At 35.1% G+C, this 25,766-nt stretch overlaps 1 protein-coding gene across 2 annotated transcripts in view; it reads left to right on the forward strand.

Annotated features, from left to right (window-relative positions):
* The window catches only part of COX15 (cytochrome c oxidase 15), a 133,899-nt gene that overhangs the window by 34,917 nt on the left and 73,216 nt on the right, over window positions 1-25,766 (forward strand). For both annotated transcript variants that reach the window (XM_089787556.1, XM_089787562.1), the window contains exon 3: window positions 14,160-14,473. In XM_089787556.1, the coding sequence (XP_089643682.1) occupies window positions 14,160-14,473 (314 nt within the window). The remainder of the gene's footprint in view (window positions 1-14,159; window positions 14,474-25,766) is intronic.

Here is a 25,766-nt window from a genome sequence, read left to right on the forward strand (position 1 = left end):
TGAACCTCAAACATATTTTGAGGCCAAAGGAATTCCAGAGTGGGAACAGGCCATGACATCTGAACACCAAAGCCTACTGAAGAACAACACCTAGGTCCTTTATGATTTTCCACCAAGGAAGAAACCCATTGGCTGCAAATGGGTCTACAAAATTAAATACAAATATGATGGTACTTTGGATAAGTACAAAGCTCATTTAGTGGCGAAGGGCTTTTCTCAGCGTTAGGCCATTGATTATAATGAGACCTTTGCTCCTACCGCAAAGATGAGCACCATCAGATTAGTCCTAACCATGGCAACATAATTTGGCTGGAAGGTCCATCAGATGGACATCAAGAGTGCTTTCCTGAATGGTGATCTCCATGAAGAGGTCTACATGATGAAACCTTCTGGTTTCAAGGTTGCTGGTAAAGACCATCAGGTTCTTAGATTGGTAAAAGCTCTCTATGGCTTGAAGCAGGCCCCTCGGGCATGGTACATAAAAATTGATAAGTACCTCAGTGATCAAGGCTTCAAGAGAAGTTCTTCAGACTCAAATCTGTACATCAAGACTACTGATAGCAACATAATCCTTTTGGTTATTTATATGGATGATCTGATCATCACTAGTAGTTTGGCACCTTTGATTTAGGGAAGTAAACAAAATTTATGCCAATCTTTTGATATGACTGACCTTGGGCTCATGCATTATTGCTTAGGTGTTGAAATTTGGCAACAGTCTTTTGGTATATTCATCTCTCAGTCCAAATATGCCAAGGCCCTGTTAGACAAATTTTGTATGCAGGATTGCAAACTTGCATCTACACCTATGGAGAAAGGTCTCAAGTTATCAGCAAAGTCTGATTCTCCTTTCGTTGATAATACTACATATAGGCAACAAGTAGGCAGCCTCATCTGCCTCTCTGCTACTAGGCCTGATATCAACTTTGCAGTTAGCTATATTTCACGCTTTATGACAGATCTTAAGGCTGATCATTGGATGGCAGCAAAGCGTGTGCTTCATTATGTGAAGGGCACTTCAGATTATGGACTTCTGTACTCTCAAAGTTCTAATCCTAAACTCAGTGGGTTCATAGATTCAGATTGGGCAGGCTTTGTTGATGATAAAAAGTCAACCTCTGGATAGGTGTTCAGTTTGGGATCCGGTGCAGTCACATGGACCAGTAAAAAGTAGTAGGCAATTTCTCTCTCCTCTATAGAGGCCGAATACAGAGGGATTGTTAAGGTAGGATGTGAAGCTGTTTGGCTTCGTCGGATGCTTGGGGATATGTAGATGTCACCCACAGGATGGACTACTTTGTTTGTTGATAATGAAGGTGTTATCAAGTTAGCACGAAATCCAATCTTCCATGAACGAACCAAGCATGTGGATGTTGCAAGTCGTAGTTAGCCTCCCTTATTACTAAGAGGAGAGAGAAATCTCATGAAATGTTGCCTAAAGTCACAATTTTGTAAGTTGTAGTTAGTGACACAAATTTTATAGCCAACACACTGAAACATCTTGAACAAGGATATTGTCTCAAATTGGATTTGGGTTTCAATTCTTGACATGTTTTGCTTCATTTCATTGCAATATAACATGCAAAGGAAACTATATAGATTTCCAAGGAAGTAAGCGATTTTGAGGAACCTCACAGGTTGACAAAATTTGTAGCTCTGATACAACTGAAACATCCTAAACAAGGATATTGTCTCAAATTGGGTTTGGGTTTCAATTCTTGACATGTTTTGCTTCATTTCATTGTAATATAACAACACACAAACATGCAAAGGAAACGATATAGATTTCCAAGAAAATAAGCAGTTTTGAGGGCAATCTATTGAAAATGATTTTAATATTAAATAGCATGGGTGCACAACAAATATACTATTGTTGCAATGCCAAAACATGCATAAAATTTACATGCAACATACGCACATGATTCCACTCCATTATCATCAAATCCCCTATTAAATATGATCATTTGTAGTGGGATAGTCATCCACAAAAGTGTAATGCACATGTGGCTCTTGAAGCAAACGATCCCAGGTTTCCCTCCTAGGGTTCTACTGAACCTTCAAGTAGAGCTTTAAACTTATAGAGAAAAGACTCAAAATAAAAATAACAATATCTAGAAAGCCTTCGCAATCTACCTTTTCCTTCCTTTTAGTATAGCCTTTTCCCTATCTTGAGAGAAATACTTTATTTCATTTCTTTTATTTCGTTTCCTTCCAAAAAGCAACTTTATGTTATAATAGAAAGTTGATTTTGTAAGCGACTTTTAATCATTCTTATATTATTGATGTCCCTTTTAATTAAATTAATAAAAGAAAAGAAATCCTTTTTATACTTAATTTATTTGGACAACTTTATAATAATTAATTTAGTTTATTTATTTTGCCACAATTTGGGGACATTACATTCAACATGTTTATACATGCCACAATTGATTGTAAAAAGGAAAGTGCTGAGAAGGGCAGATCTGGTGTAATATCAGACTGCTGTATTGTGCCTGATCTGAAGATAAATTCCTTTGATGTATTGCTGTTAGACTTCCATGAGTCGATCTTAAAATTTTCTGCTTTTATGTTGAGTGCTTCAATCTTTCTTGACTGATCATCCCTGATGAATAGTATTGACTTGGCTGATTGTTTTCATCCCGCTAAAATGTCTCATGTAGATTGTACTTGAGTGAATAGGTTGATATTTGCATGAATGATTGGTTGACTGAATGAATTATTTTGATTGTATGGTTTGAGGTACTTGTGAGGGGCGATTAAGAGATTGTTGATTAGAAGATTGATGGGTGATGATGTAAGAAGTGCTGGTTTGATATGTTTGTGAATTGAATAATAGTATTGACTTGGCTGATTGTTTTCATCCCGCTAAAATGTATCATGTAGATTGTACTTGAGTGAATAGGTTGATATTTGCATGAATGATTGGTTGACTGAATGAATTATTTTGATTGTATGATTTGAGGTACTTGTGAGGGGCGATTAAGAGATTGTTGATTAGAAGATTGATGGGTGATGATGTAAGAAGTGCTGGTTTGATATGTTTGTGAATTGAATAATAGTATTGACTTGGCTGATTGTTTTCATCCCGCTAAAATGTCTCATGTAGATTGTACTTGAGTGAATAGGTTGATATTTGCATGAATGATTGGTTGACTGAATGAATTATTTTGATTGTATGATTTGAGGTACTTGTGAGGGGCGATTAAGAGATTGTTGATTAGAAGATTGATGGGTGATGATGTAAGAAGTGCTGGTTTGATATGTTTGTGAATTGAATGTTGCTGATTTGATAGAGTGATTTTCTGATTGATTGTTTGCTTGATTTTATAATTACTTTTGTTGATTTATGATTATAAGTGAGTAAAGAATCCTTCAATGCTTGCAATGAATTCTCCTTTATATTTAATTGGTGAAAGTGTCAACATCTTTAAGATGAATTGACTCAGCACTTTTCATTGTTGCCTTTGAGAATATACTTTCCAAATTGATCTCCCGTAGATGTCCTCAAATTAAACCTTCTCCCCTTTATATCTTCCAATGTGGGGGAGACTCACACCTCTTCACCATGGCTAACCTTTGCAATGATGACTACCTTTCACAATTACCACCCTTTGGACAAGTTACAATCCTTAAATATTTTAGCCTTTTGAAGGAGTCAGTCTGTTATTCTTTTCTTTATTTACACCTTCAAACTATGTCTTCTCTTTATACTTATCCTTTGATTTTATGTATTCCTTCCCAATCACATCAGCATATTATTCTATCTATGCATATACATCTCTTTGATATCCGCATTTGTTTTAAATTTCGGCAAATGTTTTTCCTACAATTCTTCTATAAGCTCTTCTTTCAATTATGCCTTCAACCTTTATTAGATGATCTTACCTTTTATCGTCTCATTCACAGATCTGCAATTTTAAGTCTGATATTAACTCTTGGTCCACTCAAATGCTCTTCACAACTTCTTAATATATCTTCCCAAGAGTGGTGTCTCTTCCACTTTCTTAGTCGTTCCTTTACTGATCTTAGTTGCTGTTCTTTATTTCTAATTCATGTTTATTGCCAAATTCTTCTCCAATTCCAACCTGATTATTCCATATTTTGTTTTTTAATTTTCCTTTCTACACTAATTCCCCCTTTGGAATGAACTCTTCTCCCATTTATATCTTATGTTGAGGGAGTCACAACTCTTCGCTGCGTGCCTCTTGATCTTCATTTATCTTGATAAATTTCTAACTATATATTTTATATTTTATTATTTAGTCATTTAACTTCTATCCTATGGTCGACAGCTGCCCATAGTTCTTGGTTCTTATTTGTTGTAGTTTTTTCTTTTCTCTGGGTACCGTTTGGTGTTCCCATTCTTGGTTGGCTTCTCTTGTTGTGTTTTGGCAGTCCCTTATACCCTCTTTGTGGTCTCTTGTTGGATATTGATAAAGTTATCTTATTTATTATTAATTCCTATTCTAGAATGGGGACATTACAAATACAACGGTTCTATTGAACTATTAGTGATGTTTTAATGCTTTTGTTTTCTACTAGTTAAAATGTAAAAGAAAAGACAACAAACATCGCATAATTATTTGTTAATTGATTTGTTTCTTTTAGATGTTGTCTATTTATGAGGAGCCACGAAAGATATTTTTATTAAAGGTGATTTAAAAAGAAAGATATCGTGGTAACTCAAGATACCAAGTTCCTTTGTTTTGCTCCTGATTCTAGTACGGGTCTTGTTTGGGTCTTAGTGCGGTCAGTGTTCAGGCCGTACTTGGGATGAACCTGTTAGAAATAGGGAATACTGGGGGGGGGGGGGGGGGGGTTGAATCAATGTTCCACAAACTTTCGCCCAACTATGGATATTATTAATAATCTTTGAACTTGCATAGATAATCAAATTGAAAAGTAAACATAAGCATAACACAATGCAACTCATAACACCATTATTTCTTAACTAGGGAAAATCTGGCCAAGGGAAAACCTTGGTGGGGATGGTACCCACAAAATGATCCGCTAATCAAAAGTATCTTGTGAAAGATATTGACCCTATCAGGAGTCTATTACGTCCGTATAGTGCATTTGTCATTGTTAGAGGACAAGGCCTTGTTAGAAGCCTCAACCCTATTAGGAGTTGGTATTACAATACAAAAGAGTGCAAGAAGAGCCAACAGCTCAAACATGCACATACAGTTTTACAATGCTATCAATAGAGATAGGTACAAAACCTCATAGAGTGCTGATATCTTCAATATCTGATTTGTCCTTTAGTTCCTTCTTCAAAACTAATCATACAACTGTGCTGCTCTGTACAAGCATCAATTTCGTGTCTATTCCAAATTCCAATCACATTAAGTGTGCATTCAAACATCATATCATTACAATACAATGCCACAATTCATTAAACAAAATGTTCTGCCTTTATACCCAAAACTTTGTTTTGTTGGCCTTGCTGTTTGATACTTTGCTGAGTCTTTTGAATTATCTTTTGTCACGTGCGTGTTAACATCTAGGTGTTGTCCCAACATTGTCAAGTAATTGTTAAATGCCTTTATTTTGCCTTTCACTCTTTCTTACCCTAGTAACTTGTTACTGGTAAATCTGCAATAACTCCTTTTGTACATAACAAAATATTATGCGCTTTTACCCATGTGTCATATACAATATGTTCTTCCTTCTTGAAAGTGCGCATATTCCCAATTGCCTCCAGTGAACTACGCCAAAAAAAAATCTGACCGTTCTCTGTTCCGTTGATATGTACTAAAACAATTTTCTGAGTTTCCACACTTCAAACTTATCCTTTCATTTTGTTAGCTCAAAATAGGCTATATGTTGCCATGAATGACAACCCTAACATGCTACCTTAGGCAAATTGCCATCAATCCCCCCCTTTGGAATTGCTGACAACATATGAGAAAAATTGGCTAAGTATCAAAATTACAGAATTGTGACCTTGTGAAAATTTCAAAAAATGTGGATCACTATTAATTTATCATATCATCTTCTATATGCTATACTCGTCTTGAGATTATGCTCCAACTTATATCTCCCTCATATATAATCTCTATAGTATATAGTACTTACAATTTTTCTTACCATCATATCTCTCCCCCTTTGACATCAATAACAAAGATGAGTCCAAAACTTATGTACAGGTCAAAGTTGTAGGTCTTCCATGTTGTTTTCATATTGATTTTCTGCCCAAAAGATTGATGCAATCAGAAAAGTTAGCCTTAAGATTCTTGAGATCTTCAGCCCATGAAGATTTCACTGCTTCAACAACACTTATTACTCCACATAGGCCATAGGCTGCTAGCTCTGTGACATTCAAGTCTGTATAGGAAAACTTTTCATAAGATGCCTTTGCCTACAAGAGAGTATCCAGCTGCTTCTAAACTACATTCACCTTGGGAATCAAGTGATCTCTTAGTAGGTTTAATCTCTTCAACAATCTTTCTTTGTCATTCTGCGAAAGACTCAACTCATCACTCGCTTTGCCAAATTTCTGATCAAATTCAATCAGTTTTACCTCTTTATGCTTTAAATTATCAATCATCTTTTCAATTGCTTTTTCCTTATCCTTTATTGCATTTGAAATGACAGATGTATGTTTATGTGCTAAAGCACATTCCACATGCAAATTCTTTCCTTCAGTGATACATTTCCTCATTTCTTTTATGCATGTGTCTAACATTGTCAAATCATTTCTGATATTTTTACACACTGTACTGAAAAGCTTTCCATCATGTTCTGCTTGAATCTTTATTTTTACTGTCTCTTCCAAGATATAATAATGATCGTCAAATTCTTTAATGATCTTTTCAGCTCTCTTCTCAATATTCCGCTCAGTCAATTGTAGTGGAAAGGGTAAAGTGCTATGTAGCTTCTCAATAGCCTGTTCAAGTAATCTTTGTGCATTTTTGCTCAACTTTCTAGACACTATGCAATTTTCCCCATAGAAAATGCTGACAATTGTATACACTTTTGAATATCCATGTTACCATCAAACATATTTGTATCATCCTGTGGCAAACCTGAAAATAGTGCTTCAAAAGGTGATTTTTAGTGCTTGCAAGGGTAGTTTCTGTTGCCTTTGGAGGGGTCTGCAAAACTGCAATCTGCCTCTCTTTGGTTGTTTCATCTTCTGAATGAAATCTTGTGCATCTTTAAGTTTGATCTTTAGTTCATTTCTTTCCTTTGTAACTATATCAAGTTGCTCAAGAGTTGCCTCAAGATTATTTTGCAATTCGTCCATATCCATAGAGATCTTACTCAAGCTGCTAGGCCTCCTCTGAGTAATTGTGCTTTGAAACCAATTGTTAGAAATAGGGAATGGTGAATTAGTGTCCCACAAACTTTCGCCCAACTATGGATATTTTTAACAATCTTTAAACTTGCGTGGATGATCAAACTTAAAGGTAAACATAAGCATAACACAATGCAACTCATAACACCATTATTTCTTAAGTAGGGAAACCTTGGCCAAGAGAAAACACTGGTGGGGATGGTACCCACAAAATGATCCACTAATCAAAAGTATATTGTGAAAGATATTGATATGTTTCCTTGATATGTACTTAGACAATCCTTTCATTTTGCTATCTCAAAATAGCCTATATGTTGCCATAAATGACAACCCTAACATATTCCCTTAGCCAAATTGTCAACAAGGCGTTGGGGCAAACTTGGTCACATTTAGAGGAACGTGCGTCAATTAGAGCCAAAAACCGAGCCTCACTCATTTTAAAGCAAAATTTAAAAAAATAGTAAAATGCCCATGAAACCCTATTTGCTCATACTTGCTCATTCCATTCATCTTTTATGAAAACTCTTGCATTTTTTACCCTTTTTCCCTCAAGTTTCTTTTGAGGGTTTTTGTAAAAAAATTCAAAAGTGAAAGCTATGGGAAGTGAGACATGCATCAAAAGGATTGGAAATTGTTGGAGAAAGAGGATTTAGCAATCAAAGGTAAGTGGATCTTTAGTATTTTCAATTTTCAATGATTTTTTAAAAGATTTTTCTAGTTTTAAAATCTTTTAAATAAGTTTTGGGAAAATTTTAAAATTTTGCAGGTATATTAAGTTATAATTTGATATTTTTCCAATTTTTTTCAATGATTTATTTGGAATTTCCATTTTAAGTTCATTATTCAAACACAATGGTTGGAAGCATAAACTTTAGTTTACTTGCTCGGGGTCCGAAATAAAGAGACCCTTTATAAATTAATGCGGGTTCATCAATTCGGTGCTATACAACATTGATTAAGTGAATGCCTAGTAGTGGGGGTTTTCTTTGGTGGTGTGACCATTACAACTTAGAGTATATGAAGTCATACTTTTGAGGGAAAGATCACTTTTGTCCCATCCTTGGACTAGACATGAAAGTTTGTTAGGGGTCAGATAAGAAAGTGTCTTCTCAAAGGTGTAATCCTGTGATACATTAAATATCAAGAGGAAGCTGACATGAGAAGAAAAAAATCAAAGAATGATTATCTCCTTGCCAAGACAAGCTCGAAGAGGCCTCCTAGTGGCTTGCAAAATTAGTTGACCCATGTCCTTTCATGCCAATGCCATCACCTTCTAAACCAAGAAATGTTACACAGAAAGAAGGCCCATTGGGTAGGGCCATAAAAAATGAAATTAAAGCATCACTCATTGCATTTATGGCAATGTGCTTCCTTTCAACATTGTTAGATCATCTCATTGGTGGGAGACGATGAATTTAATATGCAATAAACTTCTTGATTGTGTTAGTCCTGGACATGAAAAGGTGCGAACCGCCATATTCTCGAAGGAAAAGTTTCAACAAAGATATCATTGACAATGATCAAAGAAAATGGCCGAAAATAGGCGTATCCATCATTTCTGATAGATGGAAAGATTGCAAAAATAGGCCATTGATCAATGTTACAGTAATGTCCCCTAAAGGGGTGATGTTCTTGCAGGCAATGGATTTTGAGGGACAAGTGAAAGATAGAAATATGGTTGCCAATATCGTCATAGAATCCATTAAGATTGTGGAGACCATAGAGGTCCAAGTCATAATGGACAATGCTAAAAATTGTAGGGTCTATAGTGGAAGCTACATATATTCACATTTTTTGGACACCATGTGAAGTCCATTCACTCAATTTAGTTATGCCAAAGATTGACAGAAGATGGGCTAAACAAGTTTTCATGACGGTTGGGGAGATTCAAATGTTTGTAACTAATTATCACATGCCACAAGCCACATTTAGACACTTCTCCAAGTTGGAGTTGTTGAAGGTAATTTTAATTTAATTTTATATTTTTTTATAGTTGATATATGACATGCATTAGTCTTTGCCATGTTAGGTTGTCAAAACATGACTTGCATCTCACACAATCGTTTAAAGATGCCTTGTGAAGGTGCAAGAGGCCTTGAGTGCTATGGTCATCAACTTCTTGTGGTGTATGGAGGTAGTCAAACATAGAAAGAGCCCAAGAAGTAAATGCATGGGTCTTTGATGACAAGTGGTGAGATCATGGAGAATATGTTTTAAGTTTCACCGAGTTCATCATAAGCATGATTAGATATGTTGATATTGATTGATGGTGAAATTTATGATGACATTGACACCATGGTGGATAACATAAGAATAATAATAAAGGCAAAGGAACATGACCCAATGGATGCATTTGTCAAAGTTGTGGAACAAATTATTCTTGACCACTGGAACAAGATTACAACCCCTTTACATCTCGTAGCATTTTCTTAGTTGCCAAGGTTTTATAGCCAAGAGACAGCTTTCACATTGGCAAGGAAAGTGACACCATATAGAGAGGTGGACGTTGCTACTAGGTATAAGACTGCATTTAAAAAGATATACATTGATGATGAGGCTCAAAATATGGTCTTGACCGAGTTTGGCCAATTTGTAAGTGTGCTTCAACTAGAGTTGTATTAGGATGGGTGACCTCCCAAAAAGGCCCAACGCTTCACTCCTATGAACATCACCTAGATGCTTTTAGTGCTAAGTGTTCTAGTCATTCTCATTAGAGATGGGTTCTTGTTAACCACTACATGAAACATGGGTTAACATTGACCCGAAAGGTACATGGTTGGATCTTGAGAGAATATCACAATTTAACTTGTTGCGGAAGATTTCTCCTACTTATCAACTGATGAGCTAAAGGGGCTCTGTAATGAATGGTTCATAAAGCACAACACTTTCTAAAGGCTTTGCAAATGTAGTAGTAAGCTAAGTGGGCTTAACCTTGGAGGAAACTCCAATATTATGTGCACTTGAGCTAGAGCGTACTAGGATGGGAAGGCCGGACATTGTACCCTTGTTTGCATCACCTAGATGCAATGAGTGCTAAGTGTTCCATGCATTCTTGTGAGAGATGGGTTCTTGTGAAACACTACTCATAAAACATGGGTCAATGAGTTTGACTCGAAAACTACACAATTGAGTCCAAATAGCAATATCACTATTTGACTTGCTGTGGAAAATATCTCCTACTTATCAATTTGTATCTTCCAAATATCATTATACTATCACTCTTCATGCCAAATATAGGATGAATGCCGAGTGGTGGTATGTACTTGGTCAAGGCTCCATTTTCTTGCAGCCTCTTGAAGTTAAAATTCTCTCAAGTATGTATCTTTTTATTTTATATTTTACTTGTTTTCATTTGATCATAATGCTTCATATTACAATATTTTTATTTCATAAGTTATGTTTTAACTTATTAAGTTTTGATTCTTGAATTATAAATTTTAATGCTTAATGTTGTATGCAAATTTAATAGGTTACAACTTGCAAGTTCTTCCATTGAGAGGAATTGGAGTACATACTTCTTCATCCACTTTGTCAAGCCCGATCATTCAGGTGCAAAAAAAATCAAAGGATTTGGTCTACACACACTCCAACCTTCATCGATTGTCACATAAGCAATTGGAATGCAATGAGGGTGTGAGAGGGAATTGGGATTTATCCCCTAACTGTGCTGATTTAGATACTACAGTTGCACACAAGTCAGCTCTTGCACATGGCATAGATGTAGCTAGTGGGAGTGGCAGTCTAATGGAATTGTTGTTCAAATGAAGTTGAGACAAACATAGACTTGATGCTTCTGATGGAGATGAATATGTATATTAAATAGGGCTTGTAATTTGAATTTTCATCTTGTAAAGACATTTTGAGACTTATTATCATTTTTGCAAATTATGAATACAATATATAAGGCATTTTAGTATAATTTTATTGGGAATTACTGATTTATGAGTATCACACTTCTTTTTATATTTATAACTTTCATGCTTTAATATATATACATGCATAGATATACATATGTACATATATATGTATGTATATACATACATATATATTACATATACAAATGGACAAATCTGCACCTTTACCCAACCCAAAAGAGTTGCTGTACGCATACCCATAACTTAACCTGAACCCAAAGCTAAACCTGAATCAACAATCTAGATGTAGTGAATAGATGATAATCTAGTGAATTTAGTTTCTCAAGAATGATCGGTTCATGCCAAAGGTTGGAATATTCCAGATAAGTTAATAACACTACAATATATTTCATTTCCATATTACTCAGAAAATTGACTTTTATCTTCAAAATTGTCACGCCAAAGAATCTAAGTTGCCAGTTCGGATTCCGATACAGATGTAGGTTCAAGATTTAGGTTCGATATTCATCTAATTTTTTTTGGGCTTGGGTTCAGATTAGTTTTGGGTTCATCCGTACAAAAACATATGTTTTTTAAAAATATGTATATGTGTGTATATATATGCAACAAAAAATAAATCCGTTCTTGAATTTTCTAATAGTAAAGGAACATACAAAATAACACCACAAATCTATGTTTCAGTTCAATAGGACATTAATTGCATCATTTAGCACTACATACAACTTGACACGCTTGCTTACATGCATGGGACATATTTCTATATCATGGGGACAGTTTGAGAGTGAAAGGAATTGTCAAAAGATAAGTGCAGTTATCTGAAATTTTATTTTGTATTGGTTAGATTATTTCTAACCAGGCTATATCAAAAGGTGATACAAATTTGAAGTCTCAGATTCAAACATGTCGTATCTTTTTAAAGACATTCCTCTATAATCATCAATTTATGTAATGTTTCCGAACAGTTTTGGAGATGTTCTCAAAAGTTTCGAAAAATTTCCTGAACGGTTTCGGAGATGCTCATGTGTTGGGCAGTCACAACTCGTGCTGCGCGGCCACTTTCCTGAACAGTTTCAGAGCTGCTCCTGTGCTGCGCGACCTTAGCCCGTGTTGTGTGATGTTAGTTGCCCATGCTACGCAGCGACTACTCGTGTTGCGTGGCTATTGCCCGTGTTGCACGACCACTTTCTTGAACGGTTTCGGAGATACTCTCGTGCTGCGCAGCCTCAGTTGCCTGTGTTGCGCGGCTACTGCCCGTGCTGCGCGACCACTGCGCGTGCTAGTGGCCACTTTTCGGAACAGTTTTAGAGATGCTCCTGATGATTTCTGCTTTGATACCACTGTAATGTTCTTACTAACTCTGAAACCATAATAGTTGTACAAAAATATGAATGCACAAACTGAGAGGTTGTACGGGCCAAATTTAGAGGGCAAAATGTAGAGCCGTACGGTGTGGAGATTGCTAGCCATATGTAGGAGTTTGTCAATCCGTACGGTGGAGGTTGTGTGGCCGTACGTGGTTGCTAGTCCGTAGGGTGACCCCAGTGGCCGTATGGTATGGAGAGGCAATACGTATGGAGTGAGGTTGGGAAGCTATACGGTAGAGGATAGTTAGCTGTACGGTTTTTGTAGCAAGTCGTACAGTGAGAATAATAGGCCGTATGGTGGCTCAAATGGATGACTCGAAGGCCCAAGCCGTACAAGGAGGTGAAGGACAGCACGGAAGGATGGATGGGGTGAGGAATGAGCAATGCGGAATCACATAGTTGGCGACGGAAACACAATGTTGCTCATACACAGAATGTTGATGGAATCCACAAAATAATAGAGACACCAAAATGGAAGTGCACAGAACAAAAAATAGATTGAACCAATAGTTATTCGCAATATGATGGTGATTTGACTTTCCAGATCCGAGCGAAGGAGTACAATGCAACAACGGAATAGGGTGAGGGTTGAATCCCACCGAAATTGCACGAGCCAAATAGGGAAGGTCTTTCACTTCCGAAATGGCGAATTACAGAGAACCCTAAATAGGAGTTCGTAGTACAGAGAAAAATAATACAAAGCATACCTACAGACTACCTACGAGCCGTGCTTAAATACCCGTCGGGAAACTTTCCGAGGGTGTACAAAGATAGCCGACGGCGACACAAACTACGGAAACAAAAAAAAAAAGGGTCCGATATATATTAAATCAATCGGCCCGTTACAAAAGTTTAATTAAATACATTTATTTTATGACGGGGACGTTACAATTTAGATGTCATATAAATGCATAAATGACATATAAACATTTTTTTAGTCTTTTTAGTGGTCACAATAGGGTTGAGAGGTACAAAAAAACACTTTAAAAAGTCTAAAAAAAATGTTCTGAAACAAAATTCAGCCCAGGTCTAGACAGAAAATTCTTCAAAATTCACTGCAAATTCTGCCCGGGTTCCTTTGGATGAATTTGCAGCAAATTCGCAGCTCTGCAAGAGAATTTGACTTGGACCAGACTTTGTACCTACTTGAACCAGACCAGACTTTGAGGGTTGCTAAAGAGAATCTGGTAACTTAGCAAAGAATGTTTGATTTGATTTGGATGGTATTTACTAAAGGGTTAGGAGTCCTGAACAACACCACAAATATGTTTTACTTCATTAGAATTGCTAGGAACTCAGCTAATATCTTCAAAGCGGTCATGAAAAGCTATATAAGTTGAGTGGATTGAATTTCTTTTTCTTACCCTTAGCTTTGGAAATAAATTTTTTATGGGAGATAAAGATGGTTATTTGACGCAAAAATATCATACAACTACTTTTATTATCTTTATATTTAAGAGACTGTAAACTAACTTCTCTGGCACAAGTACAGAAATTCATTTAGGTTTCTCCTCACTTTGTCTCTTTTCATGATTGCAATTGTTATCTTTTCTAGTACAAGAAATTGTATTGTAACCATGCCTAAGATTAATAAGTTGAAGTGCTATACCTGTTTTTCAGTCTTATAATTGGTCACGGTCACGACATATGTCAACCACTACAGCTTTGCCATCAGCAAAGACATTTGAAACTGCAAGAGTAGGGGCATCCTATCTGGTCACTGATGGAAATGGAGCCCAGATGAAGGTAGCAGCATGGCTGTTTGGTTGTGCTGCATGGGTGTTCAGCATGGTAATTCTTGGTGGGTTGACTCGCCTTACGAGGTCTGGTCTTTCAATGACTGAGTGGAAATTCACAGGGAGTCTACCCCCTATAACAGAAGATGAATGGCAGCTTGAGTTCGAAAAATACAAGCAGTCACCAGAATACAAACGGTTAGTGTTCTTTTGTTCCAGGCCCTGGCTACCTTAATTAATCTTTATAGTTTATTTTTTTGTTTTGCATATTCATTTTTTGTTGGAATATTTACCTTGAAACACTGGTTAATTGATCTGATGTATAAGGTTTTTTTTATGCAATATTTTTATCATGTCAAAGGAAGTTTTAACATTTTGCTACTGTTCCTTCGTGTGAGGGAACCAACACAAGTAGAAGGATTACAATAGGGGTATCTTTTGTTGGCGTAAGAATGTCTTAAATGATGGCTCCAGTGTATGTGTAGTTTTCCTTGCACAAGACTTGCATGAGTGCATCCCATCAGAGGAAAATTGCAAATTTTAACATAGTAAATCAAGCAATTATCTTGATCATAGTTTGTAGACTCCGACTCAGAGAGTACTCGGCAAGCCCAAAATTTTTAACTTGGCAAAAATTTGCCATATACTCGACAAAAAATCGGGAAAAACTCCGCAACTCAAGAAATACTTATGTTAAAAATCTCTTAAAGAAACATATATTTTTTGTAGAATTCAATTACAAAATGTATTAAATTAGAAATTGACATCTCAACAGAGAAAATGTGTAGTTTTATAACATTATCATCATGTGAAAAATGCACCTAATCTAATGTTTTCTCTGCATTGATGCTTTTTACCCACATTTTTTTACATTTATAAATATGCGAGAGTTAAACTTGAGAGTACTCGGCCAGCAAAAATAATTGAGAGTACTCGGTAACTCTGAGAGTACTCGGAGAGTTTGCAAACTATTATCTTGATTACATTGTGTTCACAATTCCTCCTGAACTTGGAAACTATTCAATTTTGCTCTGCTAGACACAGCAGTGGCAACTGAGAATTTTATGAAACTATTCATTTAAGATGCAAGAATGAGCGCAAAATAATTTGAAAGATCACAAGGATAACTCTGATGTAATAATGAATTATGTGAGATTCAATATACAGACAAGTGCAAATTCTATGGAAAATAAATTAGAAGCATCAATTTAGAGTGAAGATTAGCACTGCTAATGGATTGAAATTCACAAAGAGAAAAAGGAAATGACTGGAGACAAAAGAGAGGTAAAGTATAATATGCCAATCTCACCACTACAAGCATCTTGTTGTGCTGGCTTCTGTTTTAGCAAGGGTATGGTTGAAAAAATAGTAAATCCATGGTGAAGGAAGAGTTATGGAGGGAGATGCTTGAGTGCATAGCTTTGCAGGAGAATTTAGTTGGATCTCTCAACATGTGATTGTTGAAGAATGAGCTGGAAAACTATAGGCCAGTACTTGATTAAGGGAACTCACTAGAGCCATATTGAGAGCAAGCCTTAATAGGGCAATTTAATTGTCACTTATGAACCTGAATCTAGTCAATTTATCCATGACCAAAATGAAGCTTGGGCAAAAGCACACACAAGTCATGTTGTTTGTGAGTCATGGACTTTCTGTTAGATATGAAATAGCTGGTTTGTTGTTATGGGGTATTGCCCTTGGTTTTTTATTGTGATCAATGACTTGGCATTGTATTGGTAAACCAAGTCTGTGATGCCCCCATTTTTAACCTAATAATAAAGTAGCAATGAAAGACGTACGTGGGTGGTGGAGCTTGAACACCTCAAGATATTTAGTACATAGAAGTTGACAAATGTTGTAGCAATTAGAAGTTCAAATTGGTAGTTTGAACATTCTTTCAACGAAATCAATAGCAATAAGACCTTATTAGGGAAAATCATGAAGTCTTATGAGTAAGACAATTTCCTATCTAGCATCAGAAAATGCAATATTGAGACGAGTCAAGATCAAGGATGACAAATGTTAGTTATATCCATCAAGCACCATCGAGCTCACATGTTATCAAGTATGACTATCTTTTGAATGACCACCATATCAACATAAGAGTCATGGTTATACTATCAATCAATATGATGAATAGTAGATCCATAATCATTCGTTCATAAGATGACATCTTTTATTGATCATCATCAAGTCAATGGTTAAGAAGTATGGTGCCTAATATGGGTGTCATGTCATAATGCATTTGTCGCAGAAAGGGCTATTCATATCAGTAGCATCATTACAACATCCATCTTACAATGATGATATAATGAAGTTAGCAAGAAACTTGTTCAAACAATATGGAGGAAGCATGACGAAGAACATATCATAGCATTGATCATAGATGAAGACCTATTGAAACAATGTAATATTTTTTTAATGTTCATCTCAGTCTTCTTAGGTAGTTTCTATTTTTGTCTTTAATTTAGGATTGTTTCTTTTAGAAACATTGTCTTTGTAAATGTCTGTAAGGAGCTTTCATCTCACTTGTTTAATATAACATTAATCACCATAATATGGTATTCGAGTGGATTGTTGGGCTTCTATAAAATTTGTCGATTTCTTTAATAAAACTTTGTAGCCCTTTTACTTGGATCCTTTTCCAAAAGTTTTTGATTTAAAAAGAAAAAGAATGTGGGAATTTCAAGGCTTTCTTAGTGAAAATTTGTGATTTGAAAAATAGCAATTTTTCGGTTTTGAAATTTGAAGTGGTATGCAACATTGTGTTGTCTTTGTAGTAGCCGCATATTTCGTTTGGCAAGATTATTTTTATTCTTGCACAACCAAATTTTTTCACATACCTCGTGCTCATTACTCTAAGATTCATGATTTTCTAGAGTTTTCACATGTGAGTGTGTGCTTGTTTGCGATACCACAATTTCCCCCCAGTTTTCAAGGCATTTGTGTTGTTTTTTATGGGTAGACAACACACAAATAGGATTTGAAGCATGCATTTTTGGCATCATTCTTGCTCGTGATAGGAGTTGAATATCGGCTAGGGTTTTAAAACAACAATTTGTTTTGGGTTTCCACTTTGCTAGAGTGTCACGGTTTCACCGTACTAAGCCAACTCTGATTAACTGCGAACACTCTTTTTCAAGATGCAACTTGTTTGTGCCCTACATTTTGCTAACCATGGTTATTTTGTGACATCGTGTTCATTTTTTTTTTGTTGGGTTAGGATTTTTTAATTTTTTTTTTTGCGTTAAAAAAATCTGAGTGGATTTTTCATATTTTGTTCCTTCAAAAATTATGTGAGGATTTTATAAATTGTCTATAAAAAATCATTATGGATTTTGCGTAAACTTTTGCTTGAAATCTTGTTTTGCAAAAAAGGTTTTACCATTTTTCCTCAAAAATGATGTTTTGTATTATGGTCGTGTCTTGGATCTTGTGTATTTCGATTTTTTCCAAAAAAATAATTGGAGAGTTTTGTCAAAAAATTTCATTAAAAATGTGGCTTCTTGCTATCTATTTTGAGTTGTGTTATCTATTTAAGTTCTTGGCAATCGTGGTATCTTGCAATTTGATTGGGGGCATAGTGCTCATCTACAAAACGGTTTAGCAATTTTCCTCAAAATCGTGATTTTAGTTTCATCTTGGTGTCTCTAGCTACAAGGAGTAATACCTTTGTTTACCAACAACAGGTTGGAAAATTCTTGGTTATCAGGTCATTAGCAGAAGTTTTGCAGAGTGAGGGAGAGTCTCAACAACATATCCATTTTGCAGAGTGGTCTGACAAGAAGGGGTCAATCTTCTCTATGCATCTATGACCTGAAAACTCTTTGAGTACTCGCTGAGTTGCTAAGTACTTTCTATATTTTTTGCGAGGCAAGTACTCACAAGTTTAACTCTTGTGATTTTATAGACATGAAAAACTAAGGGTAAGATTGTCAATGCAAGTAAAACGCTAGTCTAAATGTGTTTTTCATATACTGTTTTTGCTATAAAACCATGCATTTTCTCTTTCGTGATGTCAATTTTTAATTTGGTACATTTGTAATTGAGTTTTTTCTATAACATATTTTATTTTTTTGTTCTTTCTAAGTTGCTAAGTTTTTGCCAAGTTTTTGTCAATTTTTTCTCAAGTACTCTCCTAGTCCGAGTTTGAGTTTGTAAATTGTGAGAAAAGTGATGTTGACCTTACGCTTGGAATGGAAATTGTGTGTTTGATTGTGAATTAGGTCAAGTATGAATGAAAATTGATCTTTTAGAAAAGATGTTAGTGAAATTTTGAACGTCTTGACATACATAAGTTTCATTGCCTCCTAGATTGGCCTTATTTCGACTTTGAAACAAACAATATTTAGCTTGTCTACTTTTTGTAAATTTCACCACCTCCTAGATTGACCTTTTTTTCTGACTTTGAAACAACTTACTATTTTTTGAAATTCTATTTTGGCCAAAAGTAGCAATGATTGAGAAAGAGATAAAAGGGTATCGTATTCTATACCCAAAAGAATTAGAAATTGAGGCAGTTAAATAGAATATGGTTAAGTTTGGAAACACCCTTGAAAAATTTAAAAGTGGAAAGGCATGCAACACACTAGAGAAATGGTTGAGTTTGAAGAACGTCTTTAAAAAAATAGAGAAAATGAAAAGAGATGATATTGCAAGTGAAGTAATTTCCATGAATTAAAGAAAAGCCTGCCAAAAGCCCAAAATTGTGTTCAACACAGATTCTATCGAATGAAGAAAATCCTCCAAAAGAAGAAAAGTTTGCCTAAAGTCCAAAACCACGCCTATGCATGAATTCCATGAAATGAAGGTAAATCCTTTAAAACAAGAAAAGTCTACCTATGGCCCAAAACTATGTTGAGCACGGATTCTGTGAAATAAAGGAAAATCCTTCAAAACAAGAAAATTCCACCTAAAGCTCAAAATTGCGCCCAAACACAAATACCATGGAATGAAGAAAATTCCTTCAAAACAAGAAAAGTATGCCTCAAGCCCAAACTTGCTTGAGCATGGATTCTATAGAATGAGGGAAAATTTGTCAAAGCAAGAGAAGTTTGCCTTAAGCCCAAAACCGTTTGCGAGCACAAATTCTATGGAATGAAGGAAAAACCTTCAAAACTAGAAAAGTCTGCCAAAGGACTGAAACTACTTTAGGGCACAAAGTGAGGAAAGTGTGTTGATGTTTGGTAGCTTTAGTTGGATAAACTATGAGACTTAAGCGTAGAAATATATATATATATATAGATATGAGATATTATATAATTCAACAATCATTTGTTATTAAATTAATTAAATAATAATGGATAGATTTGTCCCATAAGGAGACATGCCTCTCCATGTCTCTTCCTTAATATAAATAAGAGCGATATCGCTGCTATTGGAAAACATATACCAAATAGGCAATGTCATTACATTTACAACAAATCTCCATGAAAATTAACATGGTATTAAAACTAGACTGCAAATGTAATATACAAAGGATAGATAATCAAGCATTTTCTTGTCTTGTGTTTTCATTCAGAATTGTAACTTTTTGACCAGATAAAATATACGACACGATTAGACGAACATAGAGAGGAAAAAGATTACATAGTTTAGTATTACATAGTTTGTGACTTTGTTGGCAGCAATAATCACAGAGACAAATTAGAGGCTTATCTTCACTGCCATACGTGTTATCAATGATAAGGAGAAAACAATGTTGATACTGTGAAGCCTTTGTCATAGCACTCACACCTGGTTGTTTAATTACATGTGAATTCAGACAATTAAAGTCACACATTGTAGATAGGGATGATAATCTTTTTCCCCATCAATAGCACCAAGAAATATATATTAATCGATAATTATATTTGATATATAAAGAAATTCAATGTCAACTATGCAGTTAATTTCATAATTAGCAGAGACTATTGTTTCTATATAAAGATGGGGAATGAGGATATTAGTGATTAACTCAATTATGAGCCCACCTAAAATATACGTACGCTTACGTGGTCAATAGATACTATGTGCAAGAGCTGTCCTCAGTGCTCTCAAATACCAATAATAGGAATACAAGAAGGAATTAAGTTGGCTGAGTCAAATGTTGAGATGAAATTAATAGGTGTGTCGTAAAAAATAATGACAAACAATAAACCTTTGGCTTTCACTTATGTGCAATAAGACCATTGGGACCAATTGGAGAATGTACGCAGTCAATAATAAAGCTGCTTATAAGACAAAAGTGAACGAGAGGGCCCACCTGCCAATGCAACAAGCAAATATTAGTAAAAGAAGAAAATAACAAGGTACAACCTAATACAGAACACAATTGTTAACGAAAAAATTAAATATGGATAGCGCGAATGAAGTAACAATTATTAAAGGAAACCCATACGATGGACAAGAATAGGGGACTTGCCAACCACCTAGTAAAGCACATTGACCTTACCCAAATTGCTTGTCTTTTTCAAATTAATTAATCCTAAAGGAAAACGCCAAACATATATTAGATTAAATATGTGTTCCCATTAATGATAGGTATATCTTAGGATTTTAAATTATAGTATTAAAATAATGTGTATTATTTTAAGCTTTTATATATATATTATTTAACTTCCTTAAATTACTAATATATGAATAGATATATATTAAGTATTTAATTAGACTGTGGAAACATATATTAGTATAAGGAGATAATGATAAGTTGTATGGAAAGTAATAAAAATAATGAGACAAGTATTTTTATGTCTTCAATATTGTTGTTATTACTTTTGTTGTCAACCTCTTACGTAGAATTCTATATGTATTATAGAAGAGCTATTTGCCTTGATCTTTCCTTTCTCTTTGAGAATGGTCTTGTGGGAAATGGATGACTAATATTAGATTTAGTGGGAGCTTGACACTTCAAAAGAGGCAACATTGGATGAGAAGCTCCGAAGTTTGATAATTTAGAGGGGGTCTAAAAGTCCATGTGTGTGACTACATGGTTTTAATGGGCCTGCCCCTTGTGTAGATCATGAGGAAGTGATGACTTCCAAATGATTATCTCTTGTATTTGTAGAAGTTATTGAAAGGTGACGATCTTACAATAACTTAATTTTCTATTATGATGGATATCTTACGATGTCTATGCAGATCATGATAGATTATACTTTGCATGGTGGATGTTCATATATTAAGCATTATGAGAATGCGCGTGCACATACCTTAGGAATATTTTGAGTACATGGTGAATATGTAAATTGATGTTCAGGAGGCCATTACACAGAGTACTTGGTGATTATCAAATGAGTTGACATTCAGGAGGCCACTTCTCACAGTGCATGGTGAATATCTTGCAACTCAACATTCAGGAGGCCATTACTCCTAATATCTTTATATTACATTGAGGTAATATATTGTTATGTGTTTATCCTCCCTAGCTAAGAGCGAGTGTTGATGTTGGTAGCTTCAGTTGGATAAACTATAGACTAAAGTGTATACATATACATATACATATATATAAATAAATAAATAAATAAATAAATAAATATGAGATATTATATAGTTGAATAATCGTTTGTTATTATATTAGTTAAATAATAATGGATAGATATGTCTCGTGAGGAGACATGTCTCTCCATGTCTCTTCCTTAATATAAATAAGAGTGATATCGTTGCCATTGGAAAACACATACCAAACAGGCAATGCCATTACATTTGTAGTGAATCTTTATGGAAATTAACAAAGTGTTGAAAAAACATCTCCTTCATGGAAGAAAAAATGGCTAAGTGTTGGAAAATTTCTCCTTCATCGATGAAATAATGGTTGTTGGAAAATTTCTCCTTTAAAAATGGAAAATGTCCAAGTGTTGGAAGATTTCTCCTTCATGGAAGAAAAAATGGCAAAGTGCTGGAAAATTTCTCCTCCATGGAAGAAATGGCAAAGAACAGATAAAATTTGGCTAAGTATGAAAATTCTCTTTCGAGATCTCAAATTTCACTCTCTTCAAGTGTGCACCCATGGGTTGAGAAATGTTGATGAAGATAAACAACAAAAGGGGAATTCTTGGAAAATAAAAGAAAAAGTGTGACAATGAATTTAAAGCATGAGAGCAACAAGGTGCGGAATTTAGAAAAGAGATAGTTTTGGAGAGAGAAAATTTCTTTCTAGAGAGATGAATTTGCGAAGAGTTTGAAGAATTAGAGAAAGAGGCATGAGAATGTTGGAGAGGATTTTGTTTGAAGAGGGAGAAAGTTTTAGAGAGAGAAAATATGAAACAATTTTTATGTGATTCTTATGTCAATTATTTCATTTTGCAGGAGGAAGAATTTTAGTCTTGCATTATCAAGGACGATATTCAAGTTCTAGAACTCCGGTTGTTGTTTTGAAGATGTCCAAGTTTCAAGTGATCCAGTTCAAGGCATTTAGGGTTTAGGACTTTAAAAGATCAAAGTTCAGTCCAAAAATCCAAGAGCATGGCCAAGGGAAGTTCTTTGTGTAGAAACTCTAGATTGACATAATCATCAATGAAGGATTCCAATCCATAAATTGCCAAGCAAGTACATGGAAGGATGAAAATGTTCAAGCAAAGATAGTTTCAAAAGGAGCTTTTGAAGTTGGATGTAGGTTACAAAATAACGCAGTTAGAAAAAGCCCTGAGCCTACATGACACCAAGCATGTTGACATGTTGCCTAGTCATCTCCACCAACTAGTCAAAGATTCCCGAGTCAAAGTTTATTGCATTGAAGGAAGGGAATCAAGAATAACCTATTCAAGGAAGACAAAGCATTAAATTCCTAGCGCACATTCATGTTGCTTCACTCTCTTGCTGAATGAAAATGCACAGTGGACATTATTTCCCCACTAAAGAAGTGGTTTCTCTTTATTTGTCTGTGTGGACCCATGCATTAATTGTAGATTCTTTCGTCTTGCCCTAACTATTAATTAGGGTTGATGTGGCATAGTCTAGACCATTCATTATAATCAGAGACCTATATAAAAAACTCATTTCTCATTTGTAAGCAGTAGAATTTTGAGATTGTTGCTAAAAGCTATTGAGACAATAGAATTATGATTGAAGTATGGTGATTATTTGATGTGTCTTGGCGCTTGCTTGGTTTCATACTTACCTCATTTAGATTAGGTTGTTAGATAAAGTGTTTTGATATCAATGGAGAATGTGATGGTGTTTGGATGAATTCCTTGGTTCATACTTTTGATGGTTTACTGATTGTAAGTCATTGTGCAAAGTTAGCCTGAACCCATTTCTACGTATGCTCAACTTCAATCACTCAACTTGCATTGTTCGTTTTGATGGTGTTTGTTGTGGTATGATAAATCATTTGCATAACCCCTTGAATATTGCACTGATTTTTGCATAGTTGTAGTTTATCTTGGCAAAGCGGAACTTGGTTGTTTTGGAGTTGTCCATGTTAAACAAATGATAGCTTCAGTGAGATATAGGAATGATGATCGATTCTATGATATATATATATACACACACACCCAGTGATGATCAATTCTATGATATACACGTGTGTGTGTGTCTGTGTCAGTATACACTGTGTATACTGATATATATACATACACTCATTTTTGTTTATAATCATATCATCATTTGATCAATTTTTGGAAATCAATTATCATCCATGCAAATTATCATCATTTGATCTGTATTTGGAGATTATTACATGCAGATTATTATCATTCCTTGTTTCATATATAATCCCGATTGAGCAATGATTATCGGTGATTACGTTCAGATCAGATATTTGTTTGTGCAGAGATTACAATTGGACCGAACTTGATTGTTGTCTTTACTGATCATTGGTTGTTAGAGGCATAATCTATGCATAAACCCAATTAGTGATCAGGTGTATAATTTGTAATGAAATGGCACAAACGAATGCGCATGCCATGAGCAGACATGCCTCCACTTTGTTGGAGACATGTTCGCTCATGGGACATACCTCTTCCATAGACATATATTGCAGATCCGATCTTCAAAGAGGAACACTGAAATCAATTAGTGTTTGCCTCTTGGAGATCAAGCATCAAGCATCAGTTTCAGACTTGTGAAATAATAATCAGTATTTCACAATTTTGATTAAAGGATCATGTTTACATTTGATAATTACGGTTATCCATATTCTGATTACAACCTGCAAATAAGATACAAAAATTAGTAAGAATTATATTCTGAAAGTTAAAAGACATACAGTTCGAATCTGAAGTAAATCTAATCATATCTAACATGGTATCAGAGCCTTGTTAAGGAAAATCTGATTAGATTTGAGAGTGCAGATTAAAACTTGAATAAAAATTTGCTTTCAAAGTCAAATTACATTCTTCTCAATGACAAGTGTGATCTCTGGAGGTGAATAAGATAGAAGTCCAAAAATGAGAGATTCTTGCTGAAGCAAAAGAAGCAACAAACATGGTCGAAAGATGATCTGAGAAATTGATGGGCATCTGAAAAATGCAGCAGCAATCTGCAGATGCATTGAATATTGAGAATCAGCTATATCGGAGAGTTGGTGTTCTTGTAGACATTGCATGCAGAATTTGGAATTCTAGACAGGAACATAAAATATTTGCAGGCTCATGATCGAAAGATGATCTGAGAAATTCATGGGCATCTGAAAAATGCAGCAGCAATCTGCAGATGCATTGAATATTGAGAAGCAGCTATATCGGAGAGTTGGTGTTTTTGTAGACATTGCATGCAGAATTTGGAATTCTAGATAGGAACATAAAACATTTGGCGGACTCCCTCAAAGACGTGTCAGTCTCGTGGAATACAATGGCTTCAAATGTTGCCGAAATAGACCCATTTACAGTACTTTAGAAACTCTCAAGAAAATGTGTTGCTGCAAATATAAAATCGTGTTTGAAGTCTATATATATTGTCCAAGAAAACAAATATGAAAATCAAAACAATAATCATCAATCATGAATGTATACTAGTAGGAAGAAGACGAAGCATCTGTGCTTTCTTGTGAAATTGATGGTATACAACAACAATTAATACAAACAGATACAGAGAGAAAATTTGTGCGATAAGACATCGCAAGAAATATGTTCAATGGATAACTGTGACGTCACAAGATTATTGCCAATCTCTATTATGATGATGTTGGTATCTGATCATAGTATGAACTACGGCACTACCCATGGATCCATAATCTGAATATATGTAGGGATTCACTATTGATGAAGAATGTGATCAGATGGACAGTGAATTGTATGTGATGTTGTGTAGTATGCTTTGAATAAATAAAGATTGGCTTGATGATTATTGTGTCTTGTCATTGCTTGAACTATGAATCTCTGAATACTGGTGTTTATATGGCCATGCAAATTGCAAGAATCAATTGATTTGATTGATGGCGTTTAGTGTAAGGCTGTGATACATACTGTCTCCAAGTAGCAATGACTGATGATATTCAGATAGAGTTGTAGCTTGGATAGATATGTGATGAATCGCAAGCCTCCAATCATATCTTCATATGTATCGATGATCA

This window comes from Cupressus sempervirens, chromosome 1 (assembly GCF_028749045.1).
Source record: "Cupressus sempervirens isolate cs-2001-9-10 chromosome 1, ASM2874904v1, whole genome shotgun sequence".
Lineage (NCBI taxonomy): Eukaryota > Viridiplantae > Streptophyta > Pinopsida > Cupressales > Cupressaceae > Cupressus > Cupressus sempervirens.